The 27,027-nt window shown below is 41.7% G+C and overlaps 1 protein-coding gene across 1 annotated transcript in view; it reads right to left on the bottom strand.

Moving 5' to 3' along the window:
• Positions 1-26,762, bottom strand: part of PLB1 (phospholipase B1) — a gene marked incomplete at its 5' end in the record, with an annotated part of 89,305 nt that extends 62,543 nt beyond the window's left edge. Inside the window, 14 exons of the mRNA XM_081998591.1 lie at positions 2,893-2,985; positions 4,046-4,144; positions 5,342-5,408; positions 8,288-8,370; positions 9,747-9,809; positions 10,411-10,497; positions 11,699-11,750; positions 12,290-12,374; positions 13,342-13,385; positions 14,257-14,297; positions 15,777-15,835; positions 16,311-16,374; positions 25,923-26,040; positions 26,419-26,762. Coding sequence (XP_081854717.1) covers positions 2,893-2,985; positions 4,046-4,144; positions 5,342-5,408; positions 8,288-8,370; positions 9,747-9,809; positions 10,411-10,497; positions 11,699-11,750; positions 12,290-12,374; positions 13,342-13,385; positions 14,257-14,297; positions 15,777-15,835; positions 16,311-16,374; positions 25,923-26,040; positions 26,419-26,762 — 1,299 coding nt within the window. The remainder of the gene's footprint in view (positions 1-2,892; positions 2,986-4,045; positions 4,145-5,341; positions 5,409-8,287; positions 8,371-9,746; positions 9,810-10,410; positions 10,498-11,698; positions 11,751-12,289; positions 12,375-13,341; positions 13,386-14,256; positions 14,298-15,776; positions 15,836-16,310; positions 16,375-25,922; positions 26,041-26,418) is intronic.
• Positions 26,763-27,027: the final 265 nt, after the last annotated feature.

Raw genomic sequence — 27,027 nt, 5'->3', positions numbered from 1 at the left:
TCATTCCTGTAGTCTCCCTTCAAACTAGTAATAAGATGTGGTTTTGCCCAGATCTCCTAGGCTGTCCCCTCACTAGAGGAACCACCTCACACTGAAATACAGCAACGTTGGTGTTTACCTCCTTTATGACAATTCTCTAGTTCTGGTGGCTCCCCAGCACACCCACTGCCTGAATATGGGTAACTGGCCCTAATGCAGACACCCTTAAAAGTACCACTTCATTTTGCTTATAGTTTTTCACCTCTGCTTTGGTGTGTTATGTGGAAACAGAATGGGATGCTCAAGGACAGAGCCCAAGAGGCCAAACAAAGTCTGTGCAGAAAAGGGTTAGGAACAGAAAAATGAAGCAGAGGGAAAGAAGCTGGCAGAAGCTGCAAATACAAAAATATCATCTGAAGGGTCAGAAGACATTTGTTGCAAGCTAAGTATAAGAATTTGAGAGGACAGGAAAGAGAAATCAGTGCTGAGCTAACTGAGTATGTCTGCACAAGTTATTAAACATGAGAAGGTAAATCCTGGCCCTCTCCCCTTCTACAGAGCCTGGATTTGGAGGAGGCAATATACCTGTTTCAGGCTGGGGATGATACTATCACAACTTTTTGTAAAGAATATTCAAGATGCCTAGTATTAGATTGTGCATAAATTGAAATCTAAAAGGACAGAAAGTAAAAGGTCATAGGGAAAAAGAAAAAGAGAGAGAGCGCTATAGTCCAGACTTGGGGAAAAAAAAAATGAAAGCAAAGCCCATTAGAAGCACATGAACTCTGCTAATTGCAGAGTCTGATAAAAGAGAAGGACATTACTCAAAGCTAGAGGTCAGCTACCCACTGATAAGACCTAGAAAACGTATTAGTTCAGGCTGATCTATTGCCACAGTTAGATGGATCTTAGAATCTGACAAATTTGGTTCAGCTGGTCCCAAACAATTCCCACTGGAGAGACACAAAATCAGCTGACAAACTGGTGGCACTGTGGTCCCTGTCCAGTTGGAAGCATTCATTTTCTGCACTAGCTGAAAACATGTTCAGCATTTCATTTCAAAAATTTGCTGATGGAAAAAACAAGCATCCGAGGAGGGTACGCCACTACTTTCTAATGTCTTGCAGATCACATTTAGATGATGGTAATTGTGTGATCTAGGTAAATATCTCCAGCACTGATGGGGACACTGAGACATAGGCAGTTAAAGTAACTCACTCAGTTTCTTTACAAAGAACGGCCAGAGAGAATGTTTAATTCGCACTTCAGGAATCTGACTTTCAGTGTTTGCTTTGCCATTCAACTAGTAAAATTAATTGCCTAGTGGGACTAAGGCAAAAGATAAAGAAGCCACCGTGCATCTTATCATGGCATCTATTTTACAATAGAACTGAGGAAGGAACTTTAACACCATCACGAGGAATGTCACAGATAACAGCAAAGGAGATAACTGGATGCAGCATGGCTGCTCAAAGGTTAGAGCTTCAACAGCTGATCAATTTTTAACTCTTTGGCTCCTAACTACATGAATTCCTACTAACTTTAACTAGAAGATAATATCTTTTATTAAAGTGACTGTACTATTTTCTAGCTGTATCATCTGGTTGAATAAAAGCCTCTTTCTGCAAATCTTGCTTCTTTAAATGATCAGGCCTACAACAGCATTACTACTGCCAGAATTAGCATAAATGGAGAAAAACCCATGCCAATCTGCATGGATTATTTTTAAATGTGGTTTGCTAAAAGGCAGTTGCAGTATAGACATCTTTTCCTTCATGCTTAGGACAATTTGGACAGACACAGGAATAGTAGGTGCTCTCAAATGAAAATCTTACTAACATGTGGAGTGCAAAACAAGAAAAAAAAGTAAGTCTTTTATCTCTAATCTAAATTAATTGTCCATTGCAGATTATTTTTAATAATAACAAAGATTATATGTGGTATAAGAAGGTTACAGGAAAATAAAGGAAAAAAAGTGAAAGTTTCTAAGTCAAAAGTAATAGTAAAATCAACATCTTATCCCAAACCACTAATATCAGGCCATATCCAAACATAATATGCACTAAGCAGTAACATCCTACTTTGCTCTGGTGAGTCCAAAACCACATGCCTGCTTTTTTGTCTCATTCATACTGAAAAGCACGTCCCATTTCTTTACTTGCCACCATCATCAATTTTAAAATGCAAACCCCTCCAGCTGTACGTGCATCCACTCAGTCATATGCACAAACACTGTGTGTCGGCAGCTCAAGCCTGTAGAAGGAAACAGCCTCCTACAGAATTAATCATCATGTTCAAGCTTGAGTGGGTCAGCGAGTCCATGTTTCCTTCAGACACACTCTCCCTCTCATTAGAAGGCACCATATGTTGGCTTTCCTCAGCTGGGTAGGACATCCAGCTCTTGAGGAATAGGAGTTCCTCAAGGCTGTCACCTTTTTACTATGAGCAACAGCAGCAGAAGTATGATGGTTAAGGAGGAGACAACCTTATGAGACTCATTAGTAAAGAGGGAGATGGATACAAGATGGAGAGGACAGAAGAGTATCATCACTACATCTCAGGTTAGGACAAGCCTCAGTTGTCACTGTGCCACTGTCACAGAGGTGAGGCTAGCAAAAGAAGGGTCTAGCACAGCTCATTTACTCCCTGAGACTTACCAAAGGGCTACTTTATAAAAGCTCTTGGTAGTAAGCAGCAGCCACAGAACAGCAAGAGGTTTGTCTTGGGAGTGTAGGGCATTTAGCATCATTTGAGAGCAGTCTCTGCACAGCTGAGGATAGCAGTCACAGGGTGTTTCTTTCCTATATTCTTCCTTTCCCTCCCTCCTTGCTACACAAAGTCTGGCTAGTGTGGAGTTGCTACCAGGCATCCGTACTAAGTCCAGTAAGTAGCAATGTCTGTGGTACTGCTCACCATGTTGTTCCAGAGGCCCACAGCCATGAAAGTATAATCTTCTTCCAGAGTTTCCATTTCTGTCTTTGATGTGGTAATGAAACCATCCCTGCCCTGAAAGAGAAAGCATTTCAAGCATGAGAAAACACTTAAGAGTATAAAAAGATGAAACATTCAGCCACAAAAGGTCTCAGTCTATGAAATAATACTCCTATCCACAAGGATATCAATCTCTGGTACTCTCATTAAGGCCCTTGTTGCTGACCTCAGTTACTGCTGGTCTGTCAAGACAGAACAGATGCTGTTCTTGTAAGCAATTACAGAATCACAGAATCATTAAGGTTGGAAAGGACCTTCAAGATCATCAAGTCCAACCATTAATCCAGTGACACCATGTTCCCTAAACCATGTCCTGAAGCACCACATCCACACATTTTTTGAACACTTCCAGTGATGGTGACTCCACCACCTCCCTGGGCAGCCTGTTCCAATGCTTGACCACCCTCTTGGTGAAGAAATTTTTCCTAATATCCAATCTAAACCTCCCCTGGCACAACTTGAAGCCATTTCCTCTCATCCTATCGCTGGTTACTTGGGAGAAGAGACCAACACCCGTGTCGCCACAACCCCCTTTCAGGTAGTTGCAGAGAGCGATAAGGTCTCCCCTCAGCCTCCTTTTCTCCAGACTGAACAACCCCAGTTCCCTCAGCCACTCCTCATAAGACTTGTGCTCCAGACCCCTCACCAGCTTTGTTGCCCTTCTTTGGACACGCTCCAGCACCTCAATGTCCTTCTTGTAGTGAGGGGCCCAACACTGAACACAGTATTCGAGATGCGGCCTCACCAGTGCCGAATACAGGGGCACGATCACTTCCCTACTCCTGCTGGCCACACTGTTTCTGATACAGGCCAGGATGCTTCATTTCTCCAGGAACATTCAAAAAAAGAACATTCAAAAAGAACAACCCCACAGCATCCCAGACTGATGCTGTTTGAAGCAAGCTCCACTCTCAGGACCTCTGTGTCTGATCCTGAAGTGTGTTCTACATGTGCCTGACTACCCTTGTCTTCTGGCTTTACACACAGCCTAGACAGGAAAGAGCCGGCTGAATATTGCACTCAGTCTCAGCAGATACAATCCGTAAAGAATGGAGCAACTCAAGTTGCTACCCACCAGTCTGAGATTTTTTTCTTGTAGAGAAGGCTGAAGAACAACGGTGAAGTCATCCTTTTGATCATATCTCTCAGACTCCAGCAGTTTTTCCCAAGCATCCTGAATAGACAACCACTTAATCAGATGAGTATTACCAGGTAGAGAGTGTAATATATGTGCAATTCATCAAGGCTTAAAGTGAACTAAGATTATCCCCAACCCTAATAAACCACAATAATCAAATTCTGTAATCCAGAACAAAGACAGTAATTTAATGAAATCTTCTTACACAATAATTGGAAACTCCTTGTAGCTATAAGAAAGCTACACTGATCTACCACAATTTTCTTTGAAAAAGCAGCAATCTTAGCAGGGCAATGAAATGCCATGCTTACTGCCTCCCTGTCATTTTTAAAAGGAATTCCAGCACAACTGTATTTGTCTTAACAGAAAGTTTCCCTCTATAATCATGTGGCAGGTTATGGGATAAGATGGATCATTTCTCTGATACTGTGCTGGTTTCAGGTGAGATAGAGTTAATTTTCTTCCTAGTAGCTGGTATAGTGCTGTGTTTTAGGTTTAGTATGAGAACAATGTTGATAACACACCGATGTTTTAGTTGTTGCTAGGTAGTGCCTACACTAGTCAAGGACATTTCAGCTTCTCATGTCCTGCCAGCAAGAAGCTGGGAGGGGGCACAGCGAGGACAGCTGGCCCAAACTGGCCAAAGGGATATTCCATTCAATATGGCATCATGCTCAATATATAAACTGGGGGAAGTTGGCCAGGGGCACTGCAGCTCAGGAAAAGGCTGGGCATTGGTCAGTGGGTGGGGAGCAATTGTATTGTGCACCACTTGTTTTTTATATTATATTATTATTATTATTCCCTTCTTTTTCTGCCCTATTAAACTATCTTTATCTCAACCCACAAGTTTTACTTATTTTTCCCCAATTTCTCTCCCCCATCTCGCTGGGGGGAGCAGGAAAGTGAGCAAGTGGCTGTGTAGTGCTTAGTTGCTGGCTGGGGTTAAACCATGACAGATGGGGTAGGACATATCCTAGGTTGCTAAAAGCTATATATTCATTAGAAACTTCAAGAGATGCTAAAATCACTCAGGTGTAGAGAGAACTTATCTCCAATATTTCTGATGTAAGAAGTGAGATCTGGATTGCTGTGGACACATGTGTAAAAAGGCTGTTACTCAACTTCCTCACTGCTATTCCTCCCGTAACCCCTCACTTCAGTCCACTTCAGTGGAAAATGAATACACGTGTTTAGCAATATGAAAGCCAAGCAACACAGAAGATGCTATACCTGATAGGACCACCTCAGTGTGTTACCATCTAGTGTGGAGCGTTCACCAACGCAGTTGCACCAATTTCTGCCTAGATAGCTGCAGAAAATAATTAAAAACATGAAAGACATTATGAACTTTCAATAAATAAGACAGATAGCATGAACTCTTTTAAGCCACCGACAAGCACGCATTGAAGACTAAATTGTTGCATATATTGAGAAAGCTACATGGAAATCCTAATTTTTTTATAGAAACATAAATTGATATATATTTCTATTCCAGAGCTCTGAGTTGCTTCTTGGTTTGAAAGTCTATTCAGATGACAAATATGCCAGACTTGGATTAGCACAGGGTCCACCAGGTAGCAGCATGCTCAGCCTTAGAACAGCAGCTGCACTAGTTTTCAAACATTGCCCTCTCTGTAGTCACATAGGAAAATTGAACGCACTCAGAATACTTCCGCAGAAACTTTTGCTTTCATATTTGGCAAGAAGATCTCCATCTAGAAATGTGAATGGAAGTTCAATGCTGCAAAAGCTTATATATGCCAGGCACTGTCAAGCAGCTAACCAATCTCAGCCAAATTTCTGACCTACATAGTGCAATGTGCATAGTGCATATTTCTGCAGCTGAGTTTTCCAAAACTCAGACCTTCTCCCAAAGCTCTAAACAGGAACAACATAAGATACATTTAAGATTAGTCTGGTTCCAGCAGAGATATACTCAGATGAAAATGCCTGGATGGATTGAAACCTGAGAAACTTATTGCCTACACCTGCAAACCCCAGAAAAAAGTACCTTGCAGGATCAGGCTCACTCTCCTTTTCATGGAACTCTATTTAAACATACAAAATGTATTTTTTTTTGTTAAAGTGCTCTTATCACTGCTGGTGAGTGAAAGAAATATGAACTCAGGACCAGATTCTTACCCAAGCCTAACAGAAAAACTTCCTATAATACATGAAGAGAGTTATATGCCTAAAAATGGGGTTCACACATTACTTTTAGTGTAGACAACCCTTCTAGTTAGCAAGAAACTAATAACAGGAAGGAACTTTAAAACCCTATTATGTCCCAAACTTCAATGCCTAAAGTTAGGTACTGACTTGGGACTGGGATTGTCAGACACTATTCTACTCTTAAACACTTGAAATTTCATCTTTCAGTACAAGCTTATGTTTTCCTTTCTAAGCACAGTTCAAAATGAGGACTAGGTAGACAAATGTCAAGGCTCTTATCTGGGAGATGATCTGGGCCAGAGACTGAGATGAAGCCAGGAGTTTACCAAACGTTGAAGTACAAGGCTTGCAAACTGCTGGAACTGTGCAACCAGGTAAACACAACTACAAGAGCATGCTGACAATGAGAAAGCAAATCATCTTAAATTGAAAAGGAAATATAAAAATTCCTCAGAGAAAGAAAAAATAGTGCCATTTAATTTTATTTTTTAAGGCCTTCAGTATATGGCAAGGTCCATTTTCCTAAATCAGTCTTTTCCAACCTCTTTTTCGCCTCAGTGCCTGTACAGAAGAAATAAGCTAGAATGGTCCATGCAATTGTTTTTGACAAGGAAAGCTTCTCCTCTGCTTATACTTGTTGTTAAGCACATGGTTACACAGCAGCCAGACCCCCTTCCTTGACTGATGGAATGTCTCCCAGGTTGTATACATGCAAAACTTGTGAAACACTTCAGGATGACTATATTAGTACATATGGTACCTTATGCCACGGGCACAGGAAAAAAATTACTGTGGAGTAAGGTTGAGTGTAATCTCATCAGCTATAAACTATTCCATCATAACTGTCCATGTGCACACTCCTACTCCATACTAAATTTGAACATAAGCTACTCACACTTTTGTTACAAGGTACTGAGAAAGGGAGATGGATGAAAGCATTTAGGCACACAGTTACCATAAGGAACTAACAAGTTGGATATTCTCCATCCTACCATACCCTAAGCCCAAGTAATATCTTTCACATAGCCTAACAACGTGCTTTAAGACCAATTATCCTTTTGTGAACATTGATACCTAGAAACTCAAACTTTTAAAGAGCCTTCAGAGTTTTTGACTTGAAAGTTGCAGGGCAGAAGTAGCATACACTTAAAAGCTGGGGGTAAGTAGGCTGTGCAGTCTTGTGACCATAATCACAGTACTGGGTCTGGCTGGAATGGAATTAACTTTCTTCAGAGCAGCTCATATGGTGCTGTGTTTTGGAATTGTGGCTAAAACTGTTCATAAAACATCAATGCTTTCGCTGTTGCTGAATAGTGCTTGTACAGCGTCAAGGCTTTCTCTTTTTCCTCACTCTGGCCCACCCAGCAAGTAAGCTGGGCATGGGAAAGAGATTGTTAGGGGACACAGCTGGGACAGCTGACCTGAACTGCCTGAGACGATATTCCATACTACCTAACATCATGCTGAACAATAAAAACTGAGGTAGGGGAAGAAGAGGGGCGTTTTGGCTTCCAAGGATGCTATTGCTTGGAGACTGGCTGAGAGAGACCACTCACGATGATTACCTTTGTGTAACTTATTTTCTCCCCTCTTTCTTTCATCTATTAAACTGCCTTTATTTCAACCCATGAGTCTTCTTGCTTTTGTTCTTCCTAATCTCTCCACTGTCCTGCTGGGGGGTGGTAAAGAGGGAAGTGAGTGAGAGGCTGTGGCTGCTGGCCAGGGTCAATCCACACAACCACAGTATGCAATATTTAAACATATGCTATCCAAGTTGGCAGAATTACCTACTCTTCCTGGTAAAAATATGCCTTGCAGAGAGAGTTTAATCAGAAACAAAGTGGAGACGCAAAATCTTTGACATACTTTTGTATTAAGGGCAGAAAAACTGTTCATAAGACTCTACCTCAGTTAAAAAGTCAATACATTATACATAGCTTACATAGCTATGTGTCTGAACACTAGCGGGAGACAGCATCAAGAATTTAAAGGAACCTCAGTTACCTGGCATTACTGTAATCTTGGCATGCAAGAGAAGAAGTTGTGATCTCAGTGGAATCCACCAGATTTACAAAGGCCTTGGGAACCTGCAGTAATAAAGTAAAAATTAATCATGTTATATTTGCAATTAAAGATCAGCAAGTAGCAATAACCGTAAATTACATCTAGAGCTTCACAAGTGTTACCTCTGGCCTGGGATTCTGCCTGCATAAAATCAGTTATCTAAGTCTTTGCCAATTCCATTCTGAACCCTACTCCTATGCCTCCCATCTAGAATAACATTGATCACCATTCATGAAGTGACCATTCATACTTGTGACATACTTATGACATGAATTCTTGACTGAGACGCAGCAATACGTTTTACATAACTGAAGTGGCCACCAAACAACTAAATTGAACTCAGATGAACTAGGAACTACCATTTTTGTGGCAACGTATCAATGTAAAGGTGGGGATGAAACATCCTGTATAATAGCACAAGCACTAGTGCATCCCACCTCACCTCTCCCCCAAGCAGAAAGCAGCTTTCCATTTACATAATGATATTTCATTTTCAAAAGTACATTTCATTTTTACATATATAGATTCTGGAAATAATAGTGAAAAGAACCTGAAGAGAACGTGTGGGTGGACCTTCACTCATACACAACATTTGTTGAAGTCATTCTGAAAAAAAATGAGTGATTGTGGCCTGATGCAATCGAACTGTAGCACATTTAGAATACTCGCTAGGTCTTCAATCCAGCAAAACAAAATTCTTGGAAAAGGTTATTGAAATACTTCAGATAAAGAGTTAATAGTCTGCTTTAGTAATAATATATCCTCATCTAGTCTACTACTCATTAGTAGCCTAAGAGACAGTGCAGAGCGTTTCCCAGAAACCATCCTAGATAAGCAGGTAATTCTTAGCTCAGCCAGCTAGAAAACCTTTAGAAACACTGAGATCTTCAAATGAACACATAATGGGAATGGGAAAAAAGGTCCACTATAAATATTTTTAATGGGTATTCTCCCTGGTCTATAAAAGTTATCACCAGGTAGTTAGAAGCCTGTACACTGCCAGGGTAGCTCCACACATCCAGTAATTTGTTGTCAGTTATTTTCACGAACAGGCCTGTTAAACATTAATTACTTTCAGACCTAGACAGATGTACTCCATTTTTCACAGAAATCGCTTCCAAAAAAAAAAAAAAGTCAAAGACTGTGTGGTACATCAGCTCGTGTTGCAAAACAAAGCAGTTACCCATCTGCCCTTTCTGTCTGCATGCATCAGATTTCTAAAAGCATAACTAAAATGCTTATTGACAACGAACAGAGGCAGTGGATTGGAGTCAATGAGACTGGTGTTCTAAGCCACCTAACAGTGACTTAGAACAGTAACTACAAGCCCTAGTGCAGCAGGGAGACTGGAAAAATTAGCAAAGGATACAGGTATTCAAGGTTGATGAATAAATCTTACCTTTTTATACAAAAAATCCAAGACAGCTTTAAGTTTTTCCAGGTTGTCCAATATGCAGTTCTTCTGTAAATGAGATGAGGAATTCCATCAAAACCATTACAAAAATCAAAGTTACCAATTTGCCAAAAGTCACAAACCCTGTGTGTTGAGCTGCATACTGAAGCGTTACCAATGATCACTATATTCTGGATTCAACCTTAGCCAGGCACCAAGAAAAAAAACCATGGAACTAGTCTTGGAATTTAACTGCCTATAATTAGACAACTTAACATATATAAAAAAAATGAGACAGAGATAGACAAGAAAAGTATCTTTAGACTTGAAGGTGGAAAAGAGCTGTTCTACTAAGGCATCTCAGACTTGGCATCACAAATTCAGTATACATGTTTATAAATACAAAACATATCACACCATGAGTGATAATTCAGCTCTCACCAGCATCAATAACTGACATCAGCCAAAGCATAACTCAATCCTTACTGTCTTTTTTGATCCTAAAAGACCAAGAGGACACTGAAGAGACAAATATTGAGCTTACATCACTGGAGTAATTCCAACATTCTGGAACTAGCTACTCCTTTGGTTCACTATGGCAGAGAGCAGAGCTTGGGAAAGTGTCTTAATCACCTGCCTTGACTGCTAAACCACCTCATGAAAAGCTTACCAGTTGTGTGGAGGCACAGGAAGAACATGGATTTTCAGCACTATAAAAAACTGTGATTAGCTTCCAGTCATTTTGGAAGTCCATCATCTGCAAGAAAGAAAAAAAATTGAAAGGCATAGGACGGTAAGAGACCTATTTGCTATTTTCCTTCCTCACAGACAAAATTTGCTATGGCTTTAAATCTTCAAGACCAAGCAGTAGTCCATGGCCCAAACCTGGCCACCCTGATCACTTCCATCTGACAAGTCATCCAGCTGTTCCCTACAGGAGACAGCAAATGGATGGTTAGGCAGCAAATTCTGCCATTAAAGCCAAGTGCACACCTATAAAAAGCTCAGGATAGAGCCAGAAATGGCTGCTGCCATTAGAAAGTCTTTTGGAGAAGATGGGCATGTGCAGCTTAGCGCAGAGCTTGATGCTACTGCTTTCCATCCCTGTTGCAGCTTGCTGACAGGGTTAATGTTCCTGAACTGCTGAGACTTGATCACACTAGTGGGATGATGACTGGAGCAAAAAGTCCGAGTGCTAGAGCCCTGCTCAGCTGTGCTATGTTTGTTAGGCAGTTCTTGCCTATCCTGAAGAGTATTGATTAGAACTACTCAGTTCCACAAAAATTTATGCTAAATCCATGTACAAATAGTCTAATGGGTTCCCTGTAGAGCAAAGAGGCAACAGCAGAATCGCCTTGGCAATTACATCTTCCCCGTTATGTCAAGATCATTTTACAAAATAACATGCCTTAGGACTAATAGAAGAAAAATGAATGTGTAAAACTCCAGGATGGGATTTACAAAGCACTCAGCCATAAGTGATAATTCAGCTCTCACCAGCATCAACCACTGACATCAGCCAAAGCATATCTAGGTCTTTACTGCCATTTTTGAAAATATAATCCTAAAAGACGAAGAGGAAAATGAAAAGACAAATACTGAGAATTATTATTTTGGGTTGGCTTCTCAGAAACACTGGCACAGTTACAGAGTGTAGCTAGCAGAGGTCTCACAACCTTAACAAATAGAAAACAAACATATTAGGTTCCCTACCAAGCTCTTTAGCCACTCTGACAAACGTAAACAAAATGGGATACTTCCAAGAACAAAACTCTGTACCTGAAAGGTACAAAATTGATTCTTACTTAGAACAGAGAGACCAAAATCCATTAACCTCAAGAAATGGCATTTTCTATTTTGAAGACATTTTTGAGTTCTGTTTAAAGTATTTCATTACATTGCTCCCTTTTTCTTCTTCAACACCAAGCTCTCTGAATTGTCCTATGCTTTAAACAAACCTGATTCTCTTTCATGAGCTTCACTATTTCTTCAGCTTGATGCAGGAGGTCTCTGAAAAGCAGAAAAGAAAAGAGAAACTATGAAGCCGTCAGTAAGGGTAAAGCTTTGTCTATTTTTTACCATTAAATCAAAAAACATTTGAGACTTCAGATGGAATTAATCTTTTCTATCCTAAATGTGTTAAGATTAGACACTTGTCTGTGCTACACAGAGAGCCTGGGGTGATTAGCTCATATTCAAGTATCTCACTTTCAGACATGTGCACTTAGGTGAAGACAGCAGACACAGGTTGGTAGGCACACCTCTAGTTTTATTTGAGCCCAAAAATTTGTTTTGCAGCTATGAAGAGGGAGACCTGATGTTAAGTCAGATGGTCCAGACCTCAAAGCACACAGTGGGCTTTGTTCCTCCTGCTTCTGAAAGGTGACAATTGAGCCACAGTGGCAGGGTCTGTCCCTGGAGTGTCTGTGCAGCCTCTGCTAGTACTGAACATATTCTGTGTCCAGCAAAGTGCTCCAGCATCAAAGGCTTCCATCCTCCACCTTTCCAGCTGTAAATTAACTGCCCAGCCAAAAACCCCTCAGACTTACATGGCTTGACTCTCTGATGTTGCTCCCTTTGTGCCAGGCGGAGGAGACTGGTATAGGACCGAGGGATTAAAACTGCTAATGAGAGCTGAATTAACATACACAGGTTAAGCGATTTCTGCATACAAGGGACTGCTACTCTGCAATTTCACTATAAACACAACTGAACTGAAATAGCCAGAAAATGTAAAGTCTAAGGATCTCTTAGCAGACACAAGGGGTATGCCCAAGCCCCTCTATGGCTGTTCTTGCTGATGTTGCTCCTCAACTTCTGAAGTGGAGGTCTGACATCTCAGTTTGCCTCCAGGCTCAGGTCAGAAACCTCCACCCCCATCTCATGTCAGCTGCAAGTAGTGCAGGTGGATTTAAATACGGGCAGCTGTAGAAATTAAGCTACTTGGAAGGGCCACCCAGAGACAGCCTCCGAAGTGCTGAGGAGTTGCCAGGTTTTAAACCCCTTTCACAGGGAGATGGAGGTGACATTAAGAAACTAGGAAGAAGATTTGGAGAGGAGGACCCTGGAGCTACCCACTACTCAACTCAGCAGACCTGAAGGTTTTACTTGCAACACCCTTCAAGCACGTCAAGGCTGCCTTCAGAGCCAGCTGATAGATGATGAATTCACGTATGTGGTGTTACCTATGGCAGGCCTACTGTAAATCCTGAACATGGCAGCGGAAAGAGTACCGGACAGGCAAACCCACACAAGATTTCACTGGGCTAGCATGGGCAGCAAGCACACGCCAGCAGGTACTGTGGCATGGGTAGTAGCAGCAGCCCAAAAATCCCTGTTGGGCATGTAAGACTCCTGCAGCAGTCTGCAGCAGCCCTTCTTCATCGCTGTTTGTCTACACCGACAGTCTCTTTAAAACCAGTACAGATAACTCAGCCTGGCTGTAACTGATGTCCCCCAACTACACCGTTCTCAGGCTTCCCTTACAACCCTGCAGTGTGCTTGTGCTGCACCCACCCTGCAGCCCTGCAAAACACTGAAGCTCCTGCCAGCAAGCCGTTCAATCAATTTGCTTGAGTTTCAGTGTGCCAGCAAGACGCACCTGCTAAAGTTTCCGTGCTTACTTCATGGAGGCTCTTTCCTGTGCTATAGAAAGGGAAAACAGGAAGTTGCTGTTATTCCGTTTCTCAAAGAAAAAAAATTATATTACAGCACAGCCCAAATTTCTTATTAGCTACGCTATAGCTCAGAGTGCCTATTCACAGCAGCTGCTGAAATTAAGAATGTTAAACTGTTATGTCATCAGCTACGGCTGAGTAAGAACACAGTCTTGGATCTCAATTTTTTGTATCTCCGTACACTCTCCATGTTGCAGTAGTTGTGCTTATGCATATGTACAAGCAATGCAGAGACCTCTCTGTGTGCACCCGCATACAAATGGGCATGGACGTCTGTGCAACTGTTTTTAAAAAATTGGGCTTTTAAAGTTTGTCTGCGCAGGGCCAAATCCTCATCTGGAATGCTGCAACTCAAGAGCGCCACACAGACTTGCATCTACACAGTTTAGCTATATGTTCACTCACTGATTTAGAGCTGCTAAAGGGAGCATGAAAGAAGAAAATGGGGTAAGGCTTGTCCATGAAGCACTGCGAATCATTCAAGCAGAGGACAGCATATCAAGACTCCTGGGTTCTTTCTTTGCTTTGGTAAATCTCTGGTTTATGGTGTCCAACTAGTAAATGATGATATTTACTACCCAGGATTCATTGGGTAGCAATGGTTCTTAATCAAGGTTATTGCAACCCTAAGGTAGTTCCTTATCTTGCATGAGTACAAAGAATTTCTGTTAACTAAGGATTCGGAAGGATCCAGTGTCTCAAAATCCTTTATATTTTACATAGGCTTTCTCCTCCTCTCTACAAAATAATAAGAAGAATTGCTTGGGCCTAATTCCTGCACTGTGATACTGTATAAATTAGTATCATGACACTTATCAATACTAACAATTCATTGTTACCTTTGGAGTAAATCCTCATGATGTACACCAGCTCCTGGTGTCTGTGAACAAACAAGCAACAAGAACAGCATTAAGCAAAGGGTAAACCAGTTCTACATACACTGTTCCCCTACCATATTCCACTCCTGTTATAGACAGCATTGTTTTCTATATACTCTTCTCCGTTATGTTGTAGTTACTCACAGATTTAAATTATTTTCCAGAGCTTCTTTATTACAGTGTATTTTCATAGTCTGGTAATCCTTTTTTAGGTACTGTTTTCATTAATGAATTTATTACATTTGGCTTAAAATGAACTTTGGCTAGTTGAACTCAAATTCAGTCATATGAAAAGCTGTTCTAAACCAAATTTCTCCGGATCTACTCCTTTTCAACACGGGACATGACCTTAAGTCATTTAGATAATTTACATGGATGGCATTCAGCCATCCTCAGGTATCTGTTAAAAAAAGCCTTAACATAAACAGAGAAACTTCATTGATTTCGAAGAGTCTGAGGAGGAGACAGTGACAGAGATGCTTGCTCTAGGAAAGTAAGTATTCCTTAAAAGATCATAATTTGTATGTTTTTCTATGGCACCATCCACAAGCAACAAAGATATTAGCATTAAAAAAAACTGTATTAAAGGGCCATGCACATGATATGGGTGAAGCACCTTTGCATTTAGTACAATTATTTTCTTCCAGAGAGGGAGGTACTCAGAAGGAGTCCAGGAACGCTGATTTTCTAATGGAAATCTTTCATCCCAAAGAAAAGTATGTCTTGATGAATACCACCTCAAATTTGAAAGTTGTTTTGTGATAAGGGAGAATGCCCCCCATTTCTTAGCAGTTGTAGCCCCTGCAATGGCTACCAATTCTTGCCCAATGTTCCTTCTACACTTCCTCAAAGCTTTAGAATCGTAGTTAAATGCTTTTGTTTGGGTCCCAAATCTATTTCAGGTATTTACTTCCAAATATTAAGGTAAGTAAAGACCACCCCAATCTGACTGTATTAGACCAGGCAGGAGAACTTTATCTGGTGGTGTATACTTCTGATTTATATCTTTGTGATTTTTCTAGAGCTTCTACCTTCTAGATAGGAAACCAGTCTCTATGGAAAACATTTCAACCGGGTGGAAAATCTACACATTTCTCAATAATTTGTTCTAATGGTGATGACCAAAAAGTCTACTTTTTTCCAGTTTGAATTTTCCCAGCCGCTTCTTTCAGTTATTTGACCTGCTATGCTCATTATCAGGAAAATCCAAGCACTCTAATCAAATATCATGGTTCTGTGCAAGAGCACTGTGATCACATTTCCTCCTGCACAAAGTCAGCTGGCTATTTTTAGACTCAGGGTATACTGCAACACTGAACAGCAAGTATTTCCAGTCATTTTTCACCAGAAACCTTTGATGCTTGCGGAAAGATTCAAGTCCTGAATGCCCTAACTGGGACCTCAAACTACATCATCAGCTCACGTCATCATCACAATGGAGGAAATGGGTCACATTCAGCACAATTCCTGCTTGTACTTACTCTTTGCAAACTTCCTATTGCAGTGACTGTTTTAATGTCAGCTGGCCTCAGAGCATGAACTGCAGAAAAGTGAAAGACTTCAACTTAAAAAAAAGCAGTAAACTTGAAAGAAAATTACAGTCACCGGTATACTAAAACATAATAAAATTGATTAAAATATAAGAAGTCTATATGATCTTTCCAACTGGCAGTTTTAAATCAGTCAGAAAGGATGAGAAACTTTACTCAGGTGTTCAGTAAATATTTTAGGTGCTTAGATGCACTGAAATGTTCAACCATCAGGCAAGAAGAGATTACAAAACACTGCTGTGAATTATTTAAGTAATAGCGCCATCCTCAATTAGCAGTTGAAGAAACTAAGGTAGAAAAGTAATTAGGAATAGAACAAAAAAAATGAGGAGTTCATAGAGCCCATCCCCACTTCAGTCACATCCCACACACATATATACCCTCAAAGAGCTGATTTCTCCCACAGCCCATTCTCAAAGAATTTTGGTAGGGAAAACCTCTACAGGGATAATATCAAACACAAACCTGAAGATGAAGGAGTCTCAGGTAACACCGACTGCTCACATGAAAACCGGAAGCTTTTTAGAGCCTTTAACATAAAGAAATAAAAGTGGTTGATTGCTTAGGATCTAACAAGGCCATTTGTGGAAGGAAGTTTCCTATGGGCTCCATTCTCACACAGTACCAAGCTCTTACTTATAACAATTTTAAAGAACAATTACACCTCTGCTAGAAATACATGAGATATGGAGAGATATATGTATATGATATATATATATGTATATGAGATATACAGAGATATGGATAACTGCATTTCCAAATTCACTCTTCCACAACTTGACACTTTCTGCTCAGTTTTCTTACTGATTGCCACAGAACTGGGCCTGAGCAAAAAATAAAATGTGCTTAACAAAACCTGTTACATCCATTGCTGCAGTGAGTGCTTAATCTGGAAGCGATCATAAAGACAGCTACTGTACACAACTTCACAACCAAAGGACACCCAATGTACACAACAAAGAGCGACATCCCCAATATGCAACATGAATGAAGCAGTTATGGGACCTTGGCAACTGGCTAAATTCCCATGTGATCATAGAAAGCACTAAAGAGGGGGAAAAAAAGAGGGTTGCATTTGGGGCAAGGATGCGAGTGATATTATTCACTCAGTGTGAGAAACAGCTCAGTACCAGTAGGACCACTGTTTAATGCCCTCCTATATCCTGACTGGAGGTATGGCCCAACCTCTAGCACTTTAAAGAGAAATGAAAGACAAAACCCCCCAGGGTGACTTTGCTAGGGTTTCCCTCATCACTATGACCAGCAGCCGCCCACCACTACTACCTTCAGGTGAAATCCGTATTGCAACAAGGGCCACCACAGTCCCCATGCACCCCCTAGTCCCCATCTGGGGGGCTTCGCTGGTGCACACATTTTGCACCATTATAGCACAAAGAAGAGTTTAATCTTGTGTTTCTAAAAGAGCAGCAGAGCATCTAGGAACAAGTGCTAACCACAGTCAATCTACACACAGGATATGCTACCTAATAACAAACTTTGATCGGAGAAACGTTTATTTCCTGATTAGGTACTGTAATCTCGCAGCTGCAATTGCTGAGTCATTTGCTTTGCATTTATTCTTTGCAGAATCAAACAGTTTAGAGCACCAAGCCATATTTTTTCTTCTTCTGCCTGCCTCAGAGGAGGCAACAGAGAGGTGATGATAGGTATTGAAAAAAGGAAAAAAAGATAAAGCTGCACGTATACTTTACCTTTAGCCTCCCCTGTTCTTCCAGATAATCTGCATTACCTTAAAAACATTAAAGGAATGAATTACGATAATTTTTTTTTACCTTAGAAAAACACTTCAGAAGATTTAATATACTTAAAATCACAGAATCATGAGAGGAGCAACCTTTCTCCTCTGCCCTACTTTCCAAAGGTGAGGCTCATCCCAATAATCAAATGTATTTTCTCAGTTTTTGCTATAATAGAATAAGCTTTTAGTTATTATAAGCAGGTGAGATCTGTTGAAATCAGTGGAAGTCACTTCAAGTCACCATGAAGTCATACACATAGGTGATGGACTACTTGTGGATCTCCTCAACCAACCTCATCCACCACAGGCTTTTTTTTACCCATTTTCCTCTTCAGCACATTTTATATATCACTGTAATCTTATTCTGTACAAATTTAGAGTAATTTGAACATGTACAAGCTGGAATTCCTTAGAAAGGAGCAATTCACATTAATCTACGTCTTCCACAGTCAGAGAGCAACATCACCCTCTTGCGAGTTTGCCATCGTGATTCAAAAACTGCTACAATTTCTTCTCTTAGTAGAGCGTTGACAGATGCAATAGCCTGTGGAAATCAGGCCTGTGGCTATTTCAGTAAATATTATTCTCTTTCCTTGACTGTACACTTGGATTTATACGCACAGATTTTGGGTTATCCTGAAATCTCCACAAAGGTAGCCATGAAGTCTAGGTCTGGATCCTCAGCTGAACTTCAAAGCATGCTCATAGCTGTCCCTGCTTACCACACTGAAGCCATCAGCAACCAGCAAGTCTCATAATGCGTTTTTCTGTACTTAGAATAATTGTCCTTTAACATCCAGGAGCTACTTCTGGAATATTTAGTCCTGCTGCGTACTTCTGCTTGTACATCTTTCTTTCCACACCAAAGACAGAGGAGATGCAGAGCCAGCTCAGCCCAGCAGGTGAGATACACTTGAGCATAGGACATTCAGCAGTGCTCACGCTGCAAGGAGGTGAGGTACCCAGCACAAGCAGGGAGCTCTGGGCAGCTGCTGTGGACATGGGTACTAGTGCACACAGAGGTCAGCAAGGTGACAGAAAGCCACTACTGCTCCCCATGACCACCTCAGCCTGTCTCATGAGCCACACTACGTGACCATCTTCAATAACGGTCAGCCACTTCCATGCATTTGGGTGGGGTTTTTTCCCCACTTGGGTTTCAGCCATGAGCTATTTGCAAATTTATATTATTTTTACTGTAGTTGGTAGAAAGTTGAGACAGTTGCTACCTGGCTGTTTTGTGATATTTTATTTAAAATTTGTGCTTGTTGAATCTGTGTTTTTAGATGATGCTTTATTCAGGATGATAACCAGAACCCCAGTTCTGCAGTTTGAGACGCTGGAGGCACAGACAATGAGTGATTCGTCTATGTCATGCAAATCTGTTAGAAACTCCGTATCTTTGAGAATTTTAACACTAATTTCAATTATATTTAAGACCAGATCCACAGGTTACACTGAGGGAGAAAGAGGGTCCCATCACAGTTTCCAGGATTGGGGGAGTGGAAGGGGGCAGGGAACAGTCTCTCAAGTATTTCAAAGATTTAAGAACAGCCGTTCTGTGTCAGACTGAAGGTCCATCTAATCTAGGATTCTGCCTCTGGCAACATCCAAATGCAGATTCTTAGGGAAAGAATAAGGAAAATACAGGTATACTTCCATGCTCTATCCTCTCAGCTATACGTGCTGTTGGTCACCCTGAGCAAGCAATTACTTAAAGTTGAAGCACTCCTTAAGGCCTTCCTTCCATGAATTTGCCTATTTGTTTTTCTAACTCTCTCACACTTTTGGCTTCCCCCCAAATCCTGTGGAAAAGGTGCTTTGTCATTTAATTAGGTATTGGAAAAAAGTACTTTCTCATTTGTTAATAATTTGATCTGTTTCCTTGTTGTTCTTGTAAAGAGTAGTCATTCCCCTGTTGCCACAAAATTTATCATTTTGCATATGTCTGTATGGCTTTATCATGTACCTTCCCATCTTTCTTCCAGGCTGAAGAGTCAGTCTATCTGATCTCACAGGGAAGTTGTTTCTTAAGTCTGAGCACTCTTCCCTTTTATCCTCCTCCTAGGTTTTTCCATATCTTTTTTGGAGATGAAAAGTCTAGACAACTCTCAAGATGCAGGTGAACTATGGACATATACACAGCAGCAGCAATGTACTTTCTATTCTATTCTCTGCCTCACTCTTGAAACTGTTTGTGTGTCTGTTGCTAACACTGAGCTGATGTTGCCAACACTGAGCTGATGTCTTCAGACAGCTATGTTCTGCAACCAAGCAGTATCCAGTTTAGAGTTCACCATAGTGTACACATAGCTAAAGTTTCTCCCATGGGTATTACTTTTCAGTTTTCATTCTGAGCCTCCTGAATAGTTTTGCATCAGCAAGCAAGCGTGCCCCCTTATCCAGATCACTTATGAATACATGGAGAGCACATGTTCCAACACAGACCACCACAAGCCTCTGCCGGTTCTCTCCCCCTCTTCTCACAGTCTGAAAATTTGCAATCCAATTCTTTAGTCCCCAGTTTTTACCCAGGGGCCCACAAACGTGCCCTCGCCCTTATACTATGACTGCTTCCTTAGGAGCTCTAACTCAAAAGATTTGTGGAAATCTAAACACACCCTAGCTGAATAATCAATCCATGGGCATGTGCCCATTGTCATGGATTTTCTTCATCAATTCCACGAGGAAGCTCCCCTGTCATATTTACCCCAAGTCAGTTCACTCTCTTCTTTACGCTGCTGTCACCAATTTGCCTAGTGCAAAGACAACCTTACTGCTTTTGTAGAACTATGACTGCAGTTCCCCTGATCCACCTAACACAGCGCCCATTATAAAAACTGGCTTCGTATTTACCATCTTCCATTCCCGACATCAATGCTGATTCAAGAAACAGTTTGCGTCACAGTCAATACAATGGACATGTTCATATTTCTGCTTGGCTCACTCCCTTGGGTGGATATCATCCTGACAGTTCTTTTACTATTTGTTACCAATTTGTTCAAGGGTTTGACCATTAACCCTGTTTGTCCCCCGCACTGAAAGGCTCCGAGAGGCTTTTTTTAAGCTCTTGTGCAGAGGACACCGAAGAAAAAAAGAAATTTAGTTCGTCTGTTGGGCTTCACCTTTCTTTTCTACATTGGTCAACCCTACAGACTCCCTCTTTCAGATGTATTCAAAAAAGAATTTATTAGTTTTTATTCTTTCAGCAATGATTCATTGTTTCCCCTCAGATTAATTTTTGGCTTGGCTGATTAAATTTTGACCTACCAGAGCACATATTCTTTACTTTTCTTAGTTTTCTTTGGATTTATGCTTTCCATAGGATGATTTTTTTAATTTGTCTTGCTCCCATTATTATAGTTATTCCCTTACTCTACCATTTAATAATCCTAGCTTGTATTTTTAATTTTCTCTATATCACAAACACACACACAAAATTAAAGTATTTTTTCTGACAATTTTCCCAAAATTTTGGGAGACAGATTCTACTCCTTCCTCCCTATAGTTAACCTGTTTCAGCTAAAAATTCTTACAGGCTGCTATCAATCAGGAACTGCAGTCACCATGCATCTTTTCCCCTAAATTAAAAAACTAACATGTGATCATTTCTTCTGTTTATTTTAGGAACCCAAACCTCCTAACAGTTATTTATCAGAGCATGTTACAACCCTCTGAAGATACTTACCCTTGCAGCCTACGGGTAATTACTACTTATCATTACTTTCTTACAGGCAGAGAGCTGAAGCACAGACCCAATAAGGCCAAAACACATCTGGCATTTTTAGTCCTAGAGCTCCTGCAAAACTGGCATCTGGCACCAAAGGTGGACTTTACAGACCCAGTATAGGGAACAAAGGCTCCCCTCTACCCTGAAATTTGCAGAAATCTGAACAATGATGCCCTGAGTGCCAGGATGCTGCCTGACTCATTCACACAATCTGCTATCACTGAAAAGATTATGATCATAGATATGAATTCAGAGAAAACCTCTGCCCTTTTCTTGAATTTCTGCACCATTTTGGGACAGATTTCACTATTAGTCTAATTATTTAATCATGTCTTTTCTCATCAAAAATCTTAGTGCCTGCCTAAGATGCAGTCCATCCCCAGAACAGTGCAAACCAATGCATGTATCTTTATCAAAAATGATCAAACATACCCAAAATTACGAGCAAGATCACAGTTTTACTCACAGATTTTCTTCATACTCCTTCTAAGACTCCTGCTATACACCCACCTTGCAACAGCTAAAAATATAGGTCCTAAATACGTGTAACTAGAATTTTCAAAAGGCCTTTCAAAACTTACCTTCTGAGGAGAGCAACCAAAGGAACAACAGGCCTAACAATAGCTTCATGATAAGCACCTCTACGAATTGATAATTCTGGAGTGCTGTCAGTTAGACGTTAAGGCTCTGAAGAAGGAAATTCTCTTCTTTTTCCTCCTTTATATTTTAACAAGTTGATAACTCAGCAGCCATAAAATTTATTAGCCTCTTTACCTTTGGAAAGCAAAGTGACAATGATATCTTATTTCAAAGACAAGTGCAGCCCCAGTTTATAAATTGCCCCATCCAAGGGTCGAAGGAGTATGGAAGTGGCACAGCTTCTTTTACTTGTTCAGAAACAGCTGGCCACTTTTCAGAGGGACTCTTGGCAAATATGAGGACCTAGATCACGTGAGTCAGCTTCCAGCAGGGTCAAGGCTCTTCCAGGCAATACATCACACATTAGTTTGTCATTAGCCTATCTCTACCAGGCAGGGAAGGAGCCTCTGTTTCTGAGGCAACAAGGGCTATGAAGCGCTACGTAATAGCCTACAGCTGCCCGAAGAGGAAGGTTGTGCTCTTCCTCATCTCCTTCCCTGCCTCTGTTCCTTCCTTGCCTTGAACCAGCTTCATGCTGTGCCTGTCTCTCTTCCACTAGCTCCAAAACCACCAGGTCCCTCCCCAAGCGGATTTGACTCACCAAAACTCCAAAACCTTAAGTGTAACTGGCTGCCAGAGGGGCGTGAAGAACATCAGAGACAGCACAGAAGAGTGTGGGAGGGTCACAATGCGACCGAGGAGAGCGAGCCTTCACCCAGAGCAGCAGCAAGTTGTTGTGTAGTGCAGCGCAGCTCTGCCTTGTGCTGTGAAACCCTGTTCTAAAGCGAGACAACGTAAAGGATGTGTCACCTCTCCTGTGTCACCTCAGCCCATAAAGTTCCTGGTAGTGGGAGAAAAAGCAGAAAGGCACTGAGAGAAGTAACACAAACCTTTAGGTACCACCAGTCCTGGCAGCAGGCACATTAAAGACCACCTTACAGCTTCAGCCCAGGGGATGTGGGCAGTTCTCCTTCTGGCAAATTTTCCTTCACTGGGGTATGCCTCATTGGTATTTGCCAAGAGAGAGCACTGGCAGAGAAGCAGGATTGGTGACTCTGTCCTCATTCTGCCCAGACCTCCAAAACCCTGGCTATGATGCTATCACAGTAGCCTGGTCATTTCTGCAGATTCAAAGAGTGTGCAGAAATGCCAGTGAGACTTTGCTGTACCTTGATGAGTGGCAGGATCAAACCACTGAAGAACAGCCTGCTGTCCTCACCAGTACCCTCTGGTTTCTTCCAAGCCCCGTGACACTCAGATAGAGCTCCTACATGAATAATGGGAAACTGCTTAAGTAAATAGCTTAAAATGCTTAAATAAGCCACTGACACACCCATCTCAGGCAGTCTAACCCATCCTTCAAAGGGCTGTTTATTTTGGCTTTCTGTTATTTCATGACTGAATTTTGACATTCTTTGAAGGAACACATTGGATGTAAATCTTATGCCCACCTTACTTTTCAAAAAATAAGAATGTAGTATTAATTCTGAACATGAACAGCTATTGTTCAGAGACACACACAAGGAGGAATCTGCACAGACAGGGGAAAACATTCCTCCACCCCCTGAACCTCCAACCTCATCCCACACAAACATACCATAAACCTCACCAGCACAAGGAGCTACTCACATCAAACACGGCAGCATGCTCAAGTCTGAGAGGGACAAGCTTGTTCCACATGAAACATGGCAGCATGCTCAAGTCTGAGAGAGACAAGCTTGTTCCACTTGGGGGTCTCGCATCCTGAAACATGGTTTGGCGCTCAGACTCTGTTGACCAGTAAGGTAATGAAAAATTAGCAGCTTAGAATCACTGTCAAGGCATCACCCCAACCAACAGCTCCCCTGGCTGGGCTGATCTGAAATGGAGCTCCCAGGCATGCGGGCAGGGTGAGGGAGGCCCCAGGTGAGGCTGGTCAGGGCCATTACCACCTGTCCATCAAGGTAGCATTGCACAGTCTCAGCCTGCATGGGAGTTTACCTTTGGTGGGTTTGTCATTACATACAAGGGCTAGTGGCTGCTTCGCTCCCAGCGGAAAGATCTCACTATCAACAAGTCTGAGAAACAGGCTTCTTAATGAGCTGCAAGTGTTCAAAATCCCAGAAAGTCTCTTCCTCACTGTACACCAAGCAAAACATGGAAAGAAAAATAACATTAAATCATAGATTTGCCATAAACCACAGCTCCAAGAGTAAGAGTTTAGCCTTTCAAGACTGTGACATGCTCCAGAAGGGAAACTGTTAACTGCAAGGCTTGTAAATCTTCTGTAAACACTCCTTCCCACCACCCAAGCATCAAAATAGCTCCTAGATTGAATAGCAAATAGCAAGTGGCAGCAAAGATCAAAGAAGTTTGTAGAAAGGAGAAGAGAGAACTTTCCTTTTAGATGTAGAAGATGTTAGAGACAAATCAAAGCTTTTGTATTACTGCAAAGGCAAAGCTGCATCTCACAGAAGGCATGGAGAGCTCCAGACCATGAGCCAACTCTCAGCTGACAATATTTAGGAATACCCTAGGGAACTGCATCTATGTAGCTCATTACTTAATGATCAACACAGAACATCTTGTGCCTTCCCTAAAATGCCTGCTGCTCAGGTGAGACAAGGAGTTAGCTGGACTAGAGAACCCTGTCTGAATTATCTGAGTGTTCTTGTCACCTACCCTGGATGGAGAAGGCTTGACAATACAACTGGCACAGAAGAGCTTTGTGTGGAAGATGGTGGCGAGGTGCAGAAGTTTTGTGCCTCGGTGCGTTCTCAAGCAAAGGACTTCTTTCACATGTCTACGCCTAATAGTGCATAACACCACAAAAAACAAATGTCAGGTCCCAATTACAGCTTTACAGTAAGCAACACCCAGACAGATACTCAAACATATCCACTAAAACATACTAGCCAATCTTCTTGGCCTGTTGCTACATTTTTAGGTGGCTTATAACATACCTAGAGCTTCACCTATCATAGCTGGCATAGGAGCCATAGCTGGGAAAGCCAAGGGATTTTTCTACAATGTCTTTAATTTTTTTCTTATCTGCTCACTTAAACAGAGCACTTTTCTGCATTTCTTTTACTTATACAGACTATTGAAAAACAAAAACTCTGTCAATCTATTTATGTCCTCACCTATAGGATCTGTTTTAAAACACAAAATAATGAAACTATGGCTGCACATTAAAAGAAAAAAAACCAACACCAGACACAAAAAAAAATAGCATTCAACCACTCATAATTAAACCTAATATGTTTGTCATTACAAGCACAACCTTTTACTGAGTAAGTTAGGGAAGTAGCTCAGCTGCTAACAAGCAGAGGCATTTATCAGAGGGTAATGTAACTGTATGCACAAAACTATCCTATCACAGCAGCATAGCAGAGGACTTGTTATGGAAATACAAAGCAGTCTGATTCTCCATTACACTGGAAAATAGAGCCTGCCTGTGACTTGTGAGTGCTTCAGCTAATCCTGCTGCCTAGACAAGGCCTTAGATCTTGAATTTTTTGTTTAGGAAGCATACCCCTGAATTGTTCCATCTACAAGACCCCCATCCATAATGGGTAGAACATTATAGCTCTGTGAAACCATTAGGAGTAAAAAAAATGAGACATTTCACATGTCCTCGTGATGTTGTGCCATCGCCTCCTGTTGCTGCACTTCATAGTGCTGGTAAATTTAGTGCACACTCTGGACCTAAACAGCAGATCTTCCTCCACGGGAGAGTTCAGGCACGCAGCAGAGAGTGAGGAGATGAAGAGAGGCCAAGGGCAGCCAGGGACTTCAATCACAGGGCAGCATTCTGCAGCAGCAGGCAGGAGAGCTGCACAGTTTAAAGGAGGCTGCTACCACCTGCTGGAGAGAATGCAAATACGCAAGGGAAAAAAAGAAACCAAACGTTAATGTAGCCGTTCCGGGCAGGAGTTGGAAAGCATCTCTCTGCGTGTGGTCAGGTTACCGAACTCGGGCAAAAGGCCTTGTAATACTTGGAGCCCTCCTCAAAAAAAAACGAGCTTCTGGAGTTGCAGACGAGGAGGATCTCAGTTGTTTCTAAAATGGCTTTCAAAAAGAAATACCTGTAAAAACAAATGCAAACACAAAGCCTCAAATACACTTTCTTAAAGTAATTTTTTTCCAAGCTCAGCACATGACTGGTGCACCGAGTTTTTCACCTGGATATTTGGGATTGGCAGAACTGCTATAGAGACCTGAGCTATGGCGATAAATAAGTAAATAAGCAAGGTCACCACTGAACATATACCCATGTTCTGGATGAGCTATGAAACAGCAGCCTCCTGCAAACACCCAGCAGTAGCTGAAGGCAGCAATATTACAATGGAACGTTAATAAGTGAATGAAACTCAGATTTTCTTCCTTGTGCCTGCGGGTGGGCACAACCTCCCACACAGATTGATTGCTTGCTTGGCAAGGGCACAAGCCCCTTAGCCACTGACCTGAGGCTGGCACCAAAGTAAAGCACAAAGTCTGTCCCCACAGGCTGTGCCCAGCACTGCTGGGAGGCTGGTGGTACCCCAACCTGTCTTTGGAGCTTGTACAGCTGCTGCAGGACCCTCATGCGCCACCACTTGTCACAAAAATCTGGTGTACCCTCACAGTGAAAGCTGGAGCTCACTGCCTTTTCTAGCAGCTCTGGGCCTTTGACACAGGCAAGCTGCAGATCCTGCCGTAGGCTGAAATCCCTTCTGCTCCTCAGGGGCAGGAGCTCCAGGGCTGTGGGCTCCTGCTTGTCATTGCCTTTCTGTAGGCCAGCTGAAGCCTGGTGATGGCTGTAAACCATCTGAGGGCTCTGAAACACTCCGAGAACAGCAGAAGTCAAGATTTAAAGATTCTCTGCTAAAGATTCCTTACTGACCTTGCTGTTTCGTGAGGATTTCTTTGAGCCTGTAGGTAGCAAGAAGCTGGGGACCAGATACTTCCCATGGCCTTATCTTCAGCTGGCCCCTCAGCTGTCAGGTCGGGAGATAATGCCCATTTCTGGAGAGCCCTGTTTATGGCCACAGTCTTGGGAGAGTCCACCAGTGCTACCACATCCTTGAGAGAGC

The sequence above is a fragment of the Phaethon aethereus genome, assembly GCF_964289735.1.
Source record: "Phaethon aethereus genome assembly, chromosome: 3".
In the NCBI taxonomy this organism is placed as follows: Eukaryota; Metazoa; Chordata; class Aves; order Phaethontiformes; family Phaethontidae; genus Phaethon; species Phaethon aethereus.
This window is presented reverse-complemented; position numbering and strand designations above follow the sequence as displayed.